Here is a 16,717-nt window from a genome sequence, read left to right on the forward strand (position 1 = left end):
GAAGTCCACGTGTGAGTGTCTTGGTGTAGAGGATGGGCACTCAGTGGCCAGAGATCCTGCATGCTCAGTGCCTCTGGAGCCATGTGGCCTTCAGACTTACAGGAAGTCAAAACTTAATCCTTATGCCAAGAAGCTGTTCCTGTCTCAGTCTGACTTCCCCCAGCCCTCCCCCTTCAACTCTAAGGCTTCATCCTTCCTAACAGCAGGAAGGGCTGGAGCTTCAGTTTTGCCTCAGCGCTAAAGCACATCAGGATAGCTTGTTACAGTTTGGCTCCATCTATGATGCCTTAACCTCTGCCTATAGTAAGCTCAACAGGAAAGCAGCTGGAAAAGTTGGCTCTGTCCTCCCCACTCCTGCTGAGATATTCAGAGCTTTGGTAAGAGCAGATAAGAAACAACCAATATTGTGGGTGTTCAAAGCTTTACTGCTAAAACCATCTTCTGAAAGAAAACAATTGTACAATCCTTTGGCCACAGAAAGGCAGGAACCTTTCCTTTCCTCCCCCTGCACCCATCTTGCTCCCATCCTTCCCTGCTAAATAGCAGAAATGAAGTAACTTCCCTTTGTGTCTTAAGATGAACACAACTCAAAGGGAGCAATTACAGGGGTATGCTCCATACGGCAGATTAGGGGCAAATTCTAAAGACCTACGATGGTGTCAGATGCCCAGGAGCCTTATGCAGGACCTGCCCTTGAGACCTGCTGTGTGTGCGTGTTTCACTGTTGCATGAAACAAGGGGAAGGATAAAGAGAAGCATTGGTTTGATTCTTATTTCTCACATTTAAAATTGCACAAGGAACTAGTGTTCTGCAGATGACTGCTGTGAGTCCCTTACCAGGGGATACCTAGATTTGTTTAGTCAGGGTTCAACGCTTGTTTCCAGCTGTGATGGCTTTCAAGTTACCTGTTCTCTTCAAGATGTTTGGGACAAAGAGGAGCCCTGAGGCTCGCTCAATGCTCTCAATGGGAACCAGGAAGCGTTCCAGGGGGATTTTCTCATCCACAGGGCTGTTGGGCATCACATAAGAGCGCAACTCAATCTCCCCGCTCTCCTTCTCCAAGATGAGCACCTTGAAGAAATGGGTGGGAACAGCCACATTGTTCTTCCCAATAACCTGGTACTTGACGTACATCTTCCCATCGGCCTCCATCCTGCACCAACAGCAATGTCCCATGTTACCTCCTAGTCTGGTGCCACATCCACCCCCTCAGCCCTCCACCACCACTCCTAAGTGAGCCCCCACCCCACAGCGTGGCAGGAAGCAGCCCTACTTCTGCGGTAGGGGTGTAAAAACATTGCTGAAACAGAAGCTACGTGACACAGTGAGTCCGAGCTGTGTATTGGGTCTGCTCCCCCCAAATCCCTTCCCTGCTGAATCTCTTTAACAGCGTTTCCAAGCTATTTCCTGCTGCTGAAGAGATCTCAACATTAGACACCTGCTCTTTAACGCTATACAAAGATCTTTGCAGATAAAGTCATGCTCTTAAGTGGAGAAATAGTTCATGAAATAAAACCTAGAATCTTTATTCTGCAGGGAAGAGGTCTGTAGTCTAATCTGTTAATCTAACAATCTAGTAACCTATTACTGCTAGATTGTTAAGGACTGCAAACAAAAGCGACTGGGTTATGTTGTAGCTCAAGAAACCCACCCTTAGTCACGAAATAATCAACTGAATGGGAAATACACAAACTAATCCTAAGTAACCTTTCCACAGAACCTCTGTGCACAGCTGGTCTCACTTACTGAGCGGGGCCTTAGCAGATCACTCCCATTTGGGAGCAGCTGGAAGGCTGCACCCCCTCAGCCTGCCTTCCTTTCCCAGCACGATGCATCTTTCGAGCATGGTCCTGGCTTAGCCCTCGTGTTTACCTGGGCAGGTAAAGGGGTCCTGTGCAGACGTAGACGTTCTTGTTGTTCTTTGCCAAGCTTCTGCTGTACTTCTCGAGGTTATTCCAGGCATTCTGGTTTAAATGAGGATCCTAGAAACATAACCAGGGCGACACAGGCAGCAAAGTCAGTCACTGGGGAATTTCCTCACTGTTCAGAGTAATAACACCTGCCTTTTCTGTAACACATCTCACAGTGCCCCAAGCACTTTCCAGAAGAGATCTCCGCTATCGCCTCCGCTGCGTACAGCGAGGTGCTGGTTTGCACACCCAGGAACAGAACCCGCTCCCCTCAGCCCACGATTTTTGCGAGCGTCCGTCCGCCTGTTTAACCTGGCTCCCGCAAGGAGCTGCCCGGAACGGCGTCTCCCGTGGCTTGAGAGAAACACGGCGGGGCAGGTTCGTTTGCAGGATGGCCGTTGTTAAATTTAGCGGAAAACACGGCAGCCCCGAGTGACTTTGGCCGCTTCGGACCCTCTCGGCCTGAACCGCTACAGGGACAAGGCCACCGAAGAGCCGCAGACTCCCCGGGGCGGTTTCCAGCGGGGACCACTTGCCCTTGAACACGGGCAGCTCCGGCTCGCCCTCCCCCGGCCCCGGGGGGGACACGAATCTCTCTGCGGGCCCCCGGGGCTGCGGGGAACCGGTTCCCGCGGCGATCCCTACCTGCGGGGCGATGTTGCTGAGGTAGAAGGTGTCCCGCATGGCTTTCTGGCTCCACTTGTGGTTAGCGGCGGCGGCCAGGTGCCCGCGGTCGAAGCCGCTGCCGCGGTAGTCGGCGTTGGTAGCGCGGTGATATTCGTGCACCGAATCGTCCTCTTGGAAGTCGCAGGCGGCGCGGTCCGAGGTGCCGCTGAGCGTCTCCCGGTTGAGCTGCTCGATGACCCAAAGCGCGCTGCGGCTCCGCGGGTCGTAGCACAGCACGTAGGACTCGCGGCTCCGCAGCTGCGCCAGCCCGGGCAGCCCGTACTTGGTCAGCTCGGCCCGCGCCGAGCCCGGCAAGGCCGGCGGACCCGCCGCCGCCGCCACGGCGGGTACGACGGGCAGGCGGCCCAGCAGCCCCTCCGCCTCACGGCCCTCGGCCCGGCGGCGGGCGGTGAGGGCCGCCCCCAGCCCCGCGCCCAGCGCCAGGGAAGCGCCGGGCAGCAGCCACCGGCCCCGCAGCATGGTCCGTGCGCTTGGGCCGCAGGAGCGGCCAACGCTTAAACGGGCCGTGGCTTTCAGGGAAGAGGGGGACCGCAGGAGCGGGAGCATCGCCGCTTTAAGGGCGAGAGGGCGCCGCGGGGACGCCGCCATCCCCCCCGGGACCCGGCGGCGACAGAAGCGTCTGCGGCACCGGTGTGCAAAGAAACCATTTTATTAGGACAAAGGAGAGAACAGCATTAAACGAGGGGCCCCGCCAGAGGGGCTCGAAGGAGAAAGTACAAAAATAAAGAGCGGTCAGCGGGGCGGGACACGGGACAGGACGGCGACCTCCCGGGGACGGTCCGCCCCGGCCCCGGCAGCCCACCCGCGGGTACCGCTCTCCCAGCCCCGCACCATCCGCAGTCGCAGCGTTACCTTTGCAGGTTTTGTTTTTTTTTTTTTCTTCGAGAAAAGCCACCGCTCCCCCCCCGGCCGGCCCCGCCGCAGCCGGCCCCGCGGAGCGAGGCAGCGGCGGGGTGGGCGAAGGCAAAGCGAAACCGTGGTGCCGAATGGGAGGTGGGGAGGGAGAGGGAGCAGCTGATGGCACAGAGCCACAGCTCACTGCTGCTCCTCGGTCGCTTGGTTCCCCCCCCAGCCGCCATCGCAGAGAGCATTTAGAAATAGCGTAGTCGTCACCTGTAGCAGCATTACCTCCAAGCTCAACACGGCCGGTCACATCACTAAGAGATGTTTGCACAAAGCCACCCCTTTAGTTAAAGGAAGCATTATAAAAATAGTGTTTAAAAAGAAGCATAAAAGAAAGAGTGTTAGAGTGATAAAGTGTTCTCTAGACCCTGTTCTGGCAATTCCTTCCAGACAAGGTAAGAAAAAAAAAAAAAGTGTTATTTGTTCCTCTCTTTTGGTGAAAGGGCATTTCAGAACAGTGCTCCGAACAGCTAAAATGAAGTCACTGACACTCATTAAGGAAAAACAGCCTCTGCTTTCCCAGACTCCCCCAAAGCAACTTCTGGCCTTCATTCTGCTCACTGCCAAAGCGTAAATAATTCTCAGTCACAGAATTCAAACTCCAAATCAGTGTTCTGAGTGACCACCATCGACTTGATCTCTAGTATCCTGTTGCTTCTACCTCACTGGCAAAGCCACAAAGTTTCCTCAATCCTGAGTTACAGCAAGGTGCAGGTAGAGCAGACCTCTCCCGCCCAGGGAACGCTCGTCTCTCCCCATATCCAGCACAGTGTCCCGTTTTTCCTTCCCAGTTGAAGATAGGTCCCCCTTCCCCTGCCTGGCAGTAGTCCTGCCTGTGAGGAATGTGTTGTAAGAGCTATTTAAACATCCCCTGTTTAGGCCCCTATGAAACAAGGGGTGCCCAAGGCACCCCAGACTAACACGTCTCAACCCAAAGACCTGCCACTTCAGCCAACCCCACTGCTCCTGCAGCAGATTAGGATTGAAAGAAATCAGAGGTGGAAAGGTCTCAAGGGTGGAGCAGTTGTCACTTGGCCACACAAGCAAGGAACCACTAGGTAAATACCGTCTGACCTCAACAACAACAAAAATAATCACCAAAAGCCTTTGAGGAATGAAGCCAAGGAAACTCATGAGGAGATTCAAAAGTTGGTAACAAGACATTCTTTTCTCCCCTCAGAAAATCTGGTTTTGCTCTTAAAGAAAGAAGAAAAATCTTAGAATAAAGAAATGGATGTCCCAAGTCATTGAAAAGTGCAACAACTCCTTTCCACAGCCCTTTTCAACAGCATAAGTCCTACCACACAGGAGGTGCTAAGGAGGAATATAAAACAGGTTTTCATGTAGGAAGCAGCTTGCCTGGGTGTATCAAAGTTGTTACAAGTTCTCCCCAAAGAACGACTGGATCAGTTTAGCAGCCATAGCCTGGATAAGCTAGAAAATTTATCCCAGAGAACCTTCCCAGCAGCAAAGCTCTCATTGCATCCCATTAAACCACTGCAGACTCCTTTTAAAAGCATTTACCGTCACCCCCTAAAGAGAAGCAAAATGGCATAATGTAAACCCTTCAGCACTTCAGAATGGAAAAGGCAGCATGACACCCATACCCAGACAGCCACCTGCACTGCTACTTGAGTAGCCACCTCCCCGGTGTCTTCCTTGAGTGTTTGTAACGCTACAGACCAGCACCTCACTCAGAGCTGGGCAACTCCACTGCAGGAGGTCAACCTCAGTGCCCAAACACTACTCTGAAAACAAGCAGAAGTTCATCTACAAGTAATGCTTAAATCCCGATTTGCCTGCTGCTTCCTCAGGCTATTTTAAGGAGACTTCTAGCTATTCAGAGCAGGAACCCTCATGGATGCTCCTGTTAGCAGTGAGAAAATACAGCATAAGGGAACCCTGCATTTGCCAGGGGGACCCAAAATGAACAGCCCAGGTATGCAGGGAGGTTGTACATGGAATGTGAGAGAGCTACAACAGTATTTAGAGCAGTTCTGAGGCAGAAGTGTTTGGAGGAGGTCCAATTCTGCCTAAGCATTTGACCCTCTGGTTCTACATTTGTGCCTACCAGCTAGCCATTTGGCCACACGAGGTCTGACTACTGGCCTCTCTAGTGCAGGGTGCCCAAGAGCTGAGACCATGACACTACCTGGAATAGCTCAGTGATACAAGGCAGGAAGAACATCCGTCCAGTAGTTAGAGCAGACAGGATGCTTCATCACATGGCTGTCCTGGTCTATCGGTTCCATATTTCTTTGAGGAAAACTCTACCCTCTAGAAAGGATTGCAGCAGAGAGGGATACCATTAGCCACAGGTATTAATTACAGATTGTTTTAAGTCTTCAGTTGCTCTTGCTCCACCACAGCAGCATCACCTGGCTGCACCAGTGTTACTCAAGCATCTTCTGAAGAGGCAGAGATTGCCTGGGATTGCCAATAAGAACATAGGTACATGCATCAACCTGTCCTCCGGTCTCCCCACACACCTTTGTGAGAATTACAGCAGCCTGTAAAGAACCGGCCTTTAGTGAAGGAAATAAGCTGAAGGCTGACCACATCCCTCCTGCTAGGGCGATTCTAGGCCATCAGCAGCTCAAGCAGATCTTACAAAGACGACTGACCTTTAACAAATCAATGCCCATAAATACCGAAAACTGCAGTGTCAAAGAGCTATGCAGAGGTGAGCCAGCACAGCACAGAAAGAAAGGGAAAAGCATGCTGGATTAGTGTTCACTCAAGAGCTTCTGCACCACCCAAGCACCTGGCTGCTGGCAGTTTCTCCCTCTGAGGATTAAGGTTTCTGATCAGCTTGACGCTGCTGGCAGGTTAGCAGTTCTCTCTGTAGTTTGTCTTAGCTGATGTTCACTTGAGCCTGCTCTGCTGTATTTGAAATGCAGCAGTTTCCCTCTCAGGAGGGACAAGTGTCCAACTCAGGACTGTGACTCCAACAGGACTGGTACACAGAAAAGTGGATCAGCCCCAGCAGTCAGCTAATGACAAATGCTTGTATGCCCGCTGGATTACACCAGAAAAAGACTCTTACTTGCAGGTCAGACCTGTACCATGTCTCTTCCTGGCAAGAAGTACTATGAGACAATATCAAGGTTACTATGACCAGAGCTTCTGCAGAGTAATATTATGCAGGCCACTGAGGCAGAAAACCCCAGTGCCATGCCTGTATAAGCCCCTAAATACGGCTGTCTTCATCGCAGGTGACTAGATGCCCATTTCTTGTATTTCAGAATCCTGACTGTAGCTGGATATGCTCCAGTTCAGAGCAAGGAAAGCAACGTGAGGCCTCCCTGCAGCAACAAGCTCCTGCTCTAAGGCTGTGCATAATAAGGCTTGACTTCAAACTGCACTTCACTCATTGATTAAAACCACCACAGTCTTGCTTTCAAGGACACCTTGTTGATAAGGCGATTCTGGATTCAGGCAGTTGCAGTGCACAAAGCCACCAGCTGTAATCGTCTCCTCCCATCTCAGCTTCTCAAGGTCTCTTTCCCAGGCAAAGGGGTCCAAACTGCCAGATGTCAGATGACAATCCCCAGAAACTGATGCAGTCGTCTTTGCACACCCCAGGGATGGCCAAGTGCAGACACAAGGGAGGAGAATCCAGAAGCTACTTGAATGGCAGGATGCGTGACTTCATCGCAATACATTCTATTCACAGGAGGAAGATCCTTCTATACTCACCCACCAAAATCCACTGGACTGCAGCTTGTCCCTTCCCCATTAGAAGTTACTCCAAGTGTTACTTCCATCATACAGGAGTCCATTCCTTCAGGGATATGCAGACAGATGGTTTCTTTCTCCCCAAACTTAAGTCATTAAAAAAAGATACAAAGAACTGCTTTTGGCAGCACAGAGGCATTTGAGACTTGAAAAAATCTGGAGTGCAGGACCCAAGTAGATGGGGAAGTAATCAGTCCTTGACCTAATAAATAGAGTAGAAGGAAGTCTTCAAGGTGGCCAGTAGCCCAAACACGAAACCTGAAGTCCTGCAGAGACCGCTAGGAGCTTTAACGCACCACACTGCATGGGGGCATCTCCTGGGATCCACTGCCATACAGTTTCTCTGACACCTTTTGTTAGGCTCATGGACTATTTGGAATCTTGAAGTTCCTTTGCCTTCTTCAAAATCAGATGAACGTCAGAGATAGGATAATCCTGTGTCAAAGAAACGAAGTGACACAGGTGACTACCTAGGGTTTCTTGTACACACTGTTTCACTTAAGCAGGGCAAACCTTGACAACAGCATTCTTGGCCTATTATAACATACAGCCGTATTCAGTTACTCCCTTAACAGCTCACAGTTTCCTGTTTTGTAACTGATCGAGCCTCAATACCCTTCAAGAAAGTTGGTTGTTTTTTTTTTAATTTGTCCTCCAAGGGTACAGTAAGCTGGCCTGCTACAAGGGCTACCTTCATGCCAGAAAGCCTTATCAAAGCCAGTATCTTGCACAGCCCAAAGCAGGAACTGGCAGAATCAGAGATATCCTACTGTGCAGTGCAGGTGTTCTCAACCACGGGCTCTCACAGATCTCAGAACTAAACAAAAGCCTCCAGCCACTAAATTTAATACTGTTACACAGGGTTTCACATCTTTGCTGGAAAATACTGATTTTTTTTTTTTTTTCCAAACCAAGAGACATTAAAAATCTCTAGTCTATGACAATTTCTCTGTAGGCCAGAATGGGTGCACAAGCAAAAGGTGGCTTTACTTTAATCACAATGCTGGGCTCCAGACAGCAGCACTGTGCCCCACCAACAGAAGATCAGAGAAAGAATATTACTCTCTGAAATAGGGCCCACTGCTACTATAGCACTAAAAAGGGGGAGGAAGAGAAGAGATCCATACAGAGCTAGGATGACAAAACAGAAAGCGTACAGCCACTTTCTGCACGTGGAATTGAAAACCCAGTTAGCAGCACAGGGAGCAGAGACACCACCACCAAGGAAGTTAAAGCAGTCATGTGTCATGTTCAGTTCCCAGTGGGTGGTGGGGACCACAGCATGCAGAGATTCATACTTCCAGTAATGAGCATGCTGCAAGATCCACCTTAAGATTCTTCTGCATGCAACCATCAGAAATCTGGTACTTCTCTTCAGCCAGGCATACCCCTACTATCATCCTCTCTCACAGTACTATTTCAAGACTCCTCAAATTACTCCCTATGCCAACTATATTTAATCCTTACCTGCAGCAGCCTCATGTTCAGAGTGAAGTCTCCTTCCAGCAACTGATCCCGGATTAGTCTGAAAGATGGAAATTATTCCAGCTACTTTTGACTCTTTACAGAGGAACTTTAAAAACAGACTACACTGTGCCCTTATAGAGGCTTTTGAAAATGCTTTTGCTACCACTGTAACAAGTGACTAACCTATTCACCAGATGCCTTGACACATGCCTACAGAAGACTCATGGATCCACGGATTTAGATAAAGGACGGAAAGAAAAGAGCAGGAAGGCTACCTCTGTACTTACGTCAACATGGCACAACAGACGAGCAGAAGAAAATCAAACCGCTTATCATCAGCAAAGAGGGAGTCCCAGATACGGATGACGTCTGGCAGCAGGAACTCTTGGGACAAGAGCAGCGTCAGCCAGCGGAAGGCAAAGAACTGGGGTTTGATGTTCTGTTCTTGCTGTCAGACATGCACCAGGCAAAGAATGAATACATGCTTTCGGCCAGTTCCCTACAAGTAAGAGATGCACCCCATGTTTCCATCCCCATCTCTACCCTGATATTGCTCTAAGCTGCCAACTCATACTGCAACATCAGCAAACCCACTGCCTCCTTTGAAGACTCTCACATTCAAGCTAGACTGAGAGAGATTTTAAATGCAGCCATGCTCCATGCCTACAGACAAGGCAGAAAATGCTCCTCTGTCCACAACATGGAGTAAAGGACACTTTTTTTCCTAAAGGCACTATTTGTGTTAGTTCCATTAAACTTGCCAAGTAATTGTAATGTTCCCATTTGAACAGCGTTTTATCTGCAAAGCCACAGCCCTCCCCCTCTAGCAGAGGCACTGTTTTGTCAGGATTTCCTCTCCTTTCCAGAAGCCCTGTACTTATCAAAAGGTTTACTATTCACAAAAAGAAACAAAGATGGAACAGAGTTCGCACTGATGGTTGGTAAAACATACTGTAAGCACTCCGAGCCTGAAGCTTTCTTGTTTTCTGCTGTTAAATCCAAGGGACCATAAGTTTAATCAAGGTCAAACGAGTTCAGGATCCTGCTGATATTCTTAAGGACCAGCTGCTACATGGCCAAGACCATTTCCTGCCAGCCAAACTGTAAGCAGTCTATTTTCTCCCCACTGAATCAGCCACCAGCCAACACCGTGGGTCATGTCACTGTGCTGACAAACCATCTCTTGGATTATAAAAGAAATATATCCTGATTTTTCCAAACACAGAAAGATCTCAGTGTGATTTGGTGAAGGCTGGAGTAACAAGAACAGCTTTCCCTTCCAAATTCTCCTTGGACTTTTACACTAAATGGACTTTTGTTTTCAACAAGAGCTGCCTTCTGCATGTTCTACAAAACTCACACCAACCCAAGGCACTCAGAGACCCCTGGATGATGGAGAACGATAGAATTAGGTGGCTGGGATGGTCCAGCCTGCTGGATTTCACTTTACTTCTAGAATGATCTCCATGCAGTTTAAGTTAGCGCTGTCAGGGCAACCAGTGGCAACAGAAGTGTGGGCACGGAGGGGGGGCTGTTTTTTGTTTTGTTCTTAAGGACAGAGACACAATTCCTGTAACCTCAAATTCCAAGAAACTCTACAGTGAAACTCATGTTTTGCCTGATGACTAGAAGAGAGTAAAGACTCCAGCTCCCAACTAAGCCACAACCCAGGTGACCAGGGATCGTGGCCAAGTCACTTCGGACTCACAGCTGGCAGCTTTGCAACAACTATTGTTTGCTTTCACAGTCAGGCAGGAGGAAAGCCTTGCTGTGTCAGCTCGCTCTAGGCTTACTCCAAGGAGAGGTCATTTCGGCTCATAGATAAAAGAGCCTCTATGCCCCATAGGCAAAGCCCTTCATACACTCTCTCAACCTTTCTATTAAAGCACAGTAACAGTTTAACAAAATTGGTTGACATTTAAATGCACTATTAAGCTCCACTCCTTGCATTCCAACCGAGACTCAGAGAAACACCTAGCTCCTCACCAGTTTCAAATACAGCTCCACATCTTTTTCCTTCAGGGTGGAATAGACCTTCTCCATTTTGTAGGTAATACCACACTGAGAATCATCCAGGCTCTTAATGAAGTTGTCCCGAATTTCAGCCATTAGATTGGTAAAGCAGAAAAATGTGTCTGCTTCAGCATGTTCTGGAAAAAAAAAAAAAATTAAAAAATGGTGGGGGAATAGAGGAAGCATGACTGACAGAGGCACACAGACTTAGAACTGGTTTTGCTCCATAATTTGGTTGCTGTACTGGATTCAAGTAGCAGATCCCACAAGATCTTGGCTTCCCTGGTCTGGGACAAGACTAGACACTTTTTTTTTTTTTTAACTAGAAATGTCTACAGAGCCACTGCAGATACAGCCCCTGTGTGCAACACAAGGTCTTCATGACATCGGGTCACAAACGAGTTATCTATGCCCAAGAACATCATCTGCTCTCCCCGCCATCAGCACACACCCTTGGAGCTCCCGTGAAGTAGAAGCAATAAGCAAAGTACTCCCATTCCATTCTTTTCTTACAAGGTTATATATAGTACAAGCAAACAAGAGCTTCTAAAAGGATTTCAAGTTTCACAAAGTGCAACTTAGATCCATGCAAAACAAACAAAAACCCCTCAAAAATCCTCACTTCCCATGTCCTCACCACCCAGAGCCCACTCAGTTTCTATCAATTTGCTATGGTCCCCAAAACTCCTCATCTCTTGCTGTATTTGCTTTTTGGCCCTGATCAGTCAAAAGACAGTTGTTTAAAGAGAGTCTCATTCCCAAAACAGTTCATTACGCAGAGAGCATGCAATATGACAGCCATTACTGAGCGGCCAAAAGAGTCTCTCACCTTTCCATTCACTGTTAGGATCTGTAGCAAAGGTGTAGTAAAGAGGCCCCACGATTTCATTCATTCCCTGAACATACGCTATCCCGGGGTTCAGCTTGGCATAGATGAACAGGATTCGCTCCACCACTTCCCAGTGAGCTTCACAGCCATTAGGCAGAACTTCATACTCGCTCAGAGAATTAGGAGTTGTTTTAAGAGGGGAGCTCACCTGAAGAGCAAGGCAAGACTAGGGCTGATTCAGGATAACCAAGTGGCACAGATAGTTTTGTACACGTGACAAGCTTGGCTTTTAAATACACATAGCCCCCCAAAAGATCTGGGCAGCTTACACCAAGCAGGCACGTGTTCACATAAACCAAGGCAAGTAACTTGGTAAGCACAAAGGCACTGAAGTCCTAGTGCTGGCTATCCCTGAAGAGCAAAGCAGTCCGTGCAGCAACAGACAGTTCCCCTGAATCACTGCACCACCTGATCTCATGCAGTAAGAAACCACAGCAGTTCCACTTCTTTGTTAGTGGTATGAGGAAAAGGATAGATCTGTTATGGTAGCAAGCCACCTTCCGCAACAGCATGTGGTGCTTGTACTGTAACGCTCATGAAGGAGGAAAGAGGGAACACGCATTTCAGCAGATACCCAGCTCTTTTCCTACTTGCAGGTTTATGAGATCCAGTTGTGGAAGACTACCTAAATTCAACTTCAATAAATTAACCCTTCAGTGTTTTGTTCCCATATGGAAAGGCACATGTCAAGCATAAAATACTCACATCTTCCTGCAACTCCAACTTCCACCAGAAGTCAGGAAAAAATAATCCTTAAAATTAAATACACCTATAATTCCCTACTGTCAGGCACGTCAACTGGTTCTACAAAGCTGTCTAGCCACCAGAATGCAAAGTATCTGCTGGGATATTTGCTTAATTCCACTGCACAAGCAGAAAGTGAAACAGAAAAAAGCCCAAGAAACAGCCTTCCCCTTATCAGCTAAGACGCCTTACCCCCCAGACAGCCCCCACCTAGATCTCACATTTGTAACCCCACTGCGGTTTCGTGCCACTGTCTGTGACTTGAGTGTGGTCTGCTCCACCCGCTTGCGCAGCGTCTCAAACTCATTTTGAGGGTCCAGAATTAAAAGGCAGGGGTAGTCTGTTGGGCGCTGGAAGAATGCCATGTCAGGGTACAGCCTCCTAGGATGGATACAGAAGGAAATCAGGCATAAGAAGGAGGAAGTACATGCCCCATGTTGAATGGGAGGCTCAGTTTAATATTAAACTTTGTTTTCAAAGTACAGTGTGTTAACCAAACCACTCGGTTTCATTATGCCTCACACACCTGACATCTTTGTCTATCTGGAGAAGCACTTCGTTATCCTTGAAGTAAGTATTCCATCGACTGTCTGGGTTTGGATTGAGGGGCTAAAGAAATAAACAACAGAAACAGAACAAGCATGTTTCACATGTATCAAAATCCTCAGTAAATATACACTGATTTAACATTTCTTCTGTCCCTCTGTCATCTAGTACCAGCATGCTCCTAGCACATCAGGTTTAATTTTTTCTCTCACTAGCTACGTTTACTGTTGTTTCTTCACACAGTACACAGGAAGTGGATCAGAGTTTGTGAAACAAGTAAGCATGCAGATTCACTTAGAGAGGCAGGAGCCAACATTTCCAATGCCTCTTCACCTGCCTCTTAATGACTTTGTTCCCAAATCAGGTATCTTGTCCTGTGTCAATTCCTGATTGCAGCTCCAACCTGTACAACAGAGATGGTCTTTGTACTTAGAGTAAGAGTTACCCACTCACAGAGTACTTAGGCATTGTGGTTATTAGTTACAAGTACCCCTCTCTATCTTAACTCTGAGAAGGCTATTAAGCACCACCATTGTGCCCAGGAAAAAGGGAACACATATTACTATGAACAACCTATCCTGTATCTGACCAGTTTTCCAATATGACAAACTTAACTACCTCTCCACACACACACTTTCCTCTCTCCACATCAAGATCCATGCAAAGTTAACAACTGAGAGAAGAAAAAAAAAAACACCAACAAAAAAAAACCAGAAAAAGCGATCTTCCAAGAGATTCAAAGATCACTGTAACCTGCCAACGTGCGCGTGGAGTTTTACAAACACATTAGTTTTACAGCACCAAAGCCTCCAGAGATCACAGCAGCATAGATAACTATGCTAGCAGAGGACTTAATGTTCAAGACCAGTCATGGAAGCAGTTGTATCATTTTACAGTCTCTTCTGATCAGTTACTTCATTCCCTCCCCCAACACAACCACTCTTAACAGCACTTTCAGAGAAGGGAAAAGCCAAGGGATGCAGGAAATAGTGAATTTAAAAAAAAAAAGCCAGCAGCACAACTAGAAATAAATGAGTCTCCTGCCTTCCATGCCATTGTCCAACTTGACTCTCCTGCCTCTTTTATATCCTCTGTTCCAATTAGCCTGCTCTGAGTCCACTCAGGGACCTGACTTCTTACCACAGTGTCTCTTTGCTAGAGGTACCTCTTGTGAGCCTCTCCTTTTCCCCCTTTCCCTAGAAGACCCACAGCCTGGGCAGCTAGCCCCAAAAGAGGGGAGAAGGGAAAGAAAAGAGCTCTGTTCAGAACTACTGGTGCTTTGCTAATAATTCACAGTGAAGGCTAGTAAGACAGAAGTGCCAGGCTGTACCTCCTGCTAGCAGGGAAAAACAGTTGAGAACAGAGCCAAGAGCAGTCCAGGGGTCCAGACTCCAGAACAACAGTTTATAGCTCTGGGGAATTTTCTGCAACACAAAGGCTTAACAGCACTTACGTGATCTTCTAAGGTCACGTCTTCCCTTGAAACGCCCAGGTTGGCTTTGGCGATCCCAGGCTGGATAATCATTTCCTTTAGGAACTGGGAATACAGATCCCTTAAAGGAAGAAAAGAGGAATTTGCAATGAAGCAGAAGATTAAGTCAACGTAAGCACCCAGACTGAGTTCAAATAGCTCTCTCTGTACCACCCTGCTCAGCCATAAGGCATTTGATCTTCTCTTCAGTTGAGTTTAGCTGAAGAGGTCAATCCCCCAGACAGTCTACAGAACAGTGCATTCCACACAAGAACAATTCATTTTATGAAGGTACTTAATTATTTAAGGAACTGTTCTCCTTCTCCACAGATATCATTAGAAATAAAGAGGCAAGTACCAATGTTCTCACCTCTGTTTCTTCAGCAAAGAGCTCCATAAGGATTTCTCTAAAGGGAGGTAGTTCAGGAGTATCTGCACAGAAGACAGATGCACACAAATTAGCATTTGGAGAATGGGCTGTTATACCTGTAAGATGAGCAAACCAAACACAGTGGCTAGAACTGACTCTGAAAATACTGGGAGCTTTCTCCAGAAAGCCTAGTACTTTGCCAAGTGACAGTCAGGAGTATTTTGGGGACTGGTTTTCAACATAGACCTATTTGCAGGATTGATCAATAGTTAACCTGACCAAAATGCACTCCTAGCTTAATACCGAGGGCTGCCCTCATGCAAAGAGCAGACAGCCGCTTTCTATCATCTGAAGCGATGGCTGTCCTGTGTCTGTAAATGCTACTGCAACTGTGCCAGTGCTGATCTCCACAAATTACTGTTGATTTTGAGTGGCTTTTAAGCTCTGGATTTTTGCCGTTTACAATTTTAAGTGCCCCAAAATAGCGTGTACCTAAGCAACCCAAAGCATCACTCACAAGAAACAAAAGCAGCCCAAGCAAAACCCACCTTCCAGCACAGGCAGCGCAGCCCACCATCAAAGGGAATTCCTGTGGAACATCAGGCAGAGAAATAACTACGTTAGCCCCAGTCTCCTCACTGCGGTTTGCTAACATCACCACACAAACAGGCAAGGCAGCACTTTTCCTCCCCATGGGGCAAGAAGTTTTCACAGGAACGCTATAGGGGTTATACCCAGTGCCAAACTTGCCGGTGCCTCCCACGGGGGGGAAGGTACCTGCGGCAGGCGTTGGAAGCAGAAAGCTGGGGACCGTGCAGGCGATAGACAGGGCACAGCTGAAGCAACGAAACCCACAACCATCTCAGAGAGCGGCGGCGGGGGGGGGGGGGAGAAAGAAGGGTTTGCCTGGAAGTTTGCGGCTGTGCTCAAAGGCCGGGTGGGGACCGCTGCGGCCTGATGGAGCTTGGGCTTGAAAACGCACCCGCCGGCCTCGGGTTTCCAACACCCGCCGCCCCACGAGAGCTCTAGGAGGGGAGCACTTGGCGGTAGCTGAGGCGGCCTTCAGCCCTCGGACGCCCTGGGGCCTGACAGCCCGCGTCTGCGCCTTCAGGCGCCCCGAGCCCCGCGGGGGGCAGCACCAGGGGCTGAGGGCCGTGCCCTGCGCCCTCCTCGCCCAGGCGGGTCCGGTCCCCACACCTCCCCGGGGCGGCTCACCGCTGAAGCAGAGGTCGCGGAGCTTGGTCAGAGCCACCGTGGGTTCGCCGAGCACCTCCTGGAAATCCGCGATCCTGAGGGGAACGGAGCCGCGACCGTTACAACGTTTGTTACCGGCACCCCCCGACCCCACAAAGCCCTACGCCCACTCCTCGCCCCCGCAGGGGAAAGGGCCCCAACACCGACCTGCTCTGGTGCAACCGCGACATGGCGGCCCCCGCGCCCCTTCCCCGCGCGCCGCATAAACGCTCCGACTGGAAACCCTGCCCGCGGGGGGAGTGGGCGGGGGGTTACTATAGACCACGCCCCTACCCCGCCCACCCCACGGGCAGTGGCTCCGCCCCCCTCCGGTAGGGGCGGGGCGATGAGCCCCGTTGCTGCCCGCCGGCTTTCTCACCCCGGGCCGGTCCCGGAGCACCGACCTGCTGCGGGGGGGGAGGCTGGGCCAGGCGGCGGGTTGTGCCCTGTCACGGCACCACGCTCCCACCCGGGGGCTGGCGGGACAGAGGGCTGGGCCCCCCCTCCGCAGACACCAAGCGTCCGCAGCGCTTACAGCTGCCTGCGCTGCCCGCCTCGGAAGAGACCCCCCTCCCCGACCCCCCCCCCCCCCCGACCCCCGGTCGCCTGGCCCCGCTGGCGGTCGCAGCCCTGAGGGAAGCCCGGAGGCGGTCGCGCTCTCCCAGACAAACCCTGGTGCCTACGGCCCGTGCAAACGGCAGCCGGCAACGGCGAATAACGGCGTCCCCTCAGCGAAAGGGAGGGA

At 49.7% G+C, this 16,717-nt stretch overlaps 2 protein-coding genes across 3 annotated transcripts; both read right to left on the reverse strand.

The window, feature by feature from the left end:
- Nucleotides 1-404: 404 nt before the first annotated feature.
- Nucleotides 405-3,159, reverse strand: ENDOG (endonuclease G). Its single transcript, XM_052814410.1, has 3 exons — nucleotides 2,557-3,159; nucleotides 1,874-1,983; nucleotides 405-1,154 (listed from the first exon to the last, which is right to left on the reverse strand). Exons 1-3 carry the CDS (start codon nucleotides 3,142-3,144, stop codon nucleotides 869-871), a joined length of 984 nt encoding a protein of 327 aa, XP_052670370.1. The 5' UTR covers nucleotides 3,145-3,159; the 3' UTR covers nucleotides 405-868.
- Nucleotides 3,160-3,231: 72 nt separating this feature from the next.
- TBC1D13 (TBC1 domain family member 13) lies at nucleotides 3,232-16,259 on the reverse strand. 2 transcript variants are annotated; one of them, XM_052814407.1, is made up of 12 exons: nucleotides 16,141-16,258; nucleotides 15,955-16,028; nucleotides 15,288-15,328; nucleotides 14,740-14,801; nucleotides 14,352-14,451; nucleotides 12,879-12,961; nucleotides 12,574-12,733; nucleotides 11,549-11,756; nucleotides 10,693-10,856; nucleotides 8,994-9,154; nucleotides 8,707-8,764; nucleotides 3,232-7,674 (listed from the first exon to the last, which is right to left on the reverse strand). In XM_052814407.1, the coding sequence occupies exons 1-12, from the start codon at nucleotides 16,161-16,163 to the stop codon at nucleotides 7,609-7,611; spliced, it is 1,200 nt and encodes a 399-aa protein (XP_052670367.1). In that variant the 5' UTR covers nucleotides 16,164-16,258; the 3' UTR covers nucleotides 3,232-7,608. The 2 variants fall into 2 exon arrangements, with proteins under 2 accessions (XP_052670367.1, XP_052670368.1); XM_052814408.1 differs by lacking the exons at nucleotides 3,232-7,674; nucleotides 8,707-8,764 and having other exon boundaries at nucleotides 8,994-9,205; nucleotides 16,141-16,259.
- Between the last annotated feature and the right edge of the window lie 458 nt (nucleotides 16,260-16,717).

The sequence above is a fragment of the Harpia harpyja genome, chromosome 19 (genome assembly GCF_026419915.1).
Source record: "Harpia harpyja isolate bHarHar1 chromosome 19, bHarHar1 primary haplotype, whole genome shotgun sequence".
Lineage (NCBI taxonomy): Eukaryota > Metazoa > Chordata > Aves > Accipitriformes > Accipitridae > Harpia > Harpia harpyja.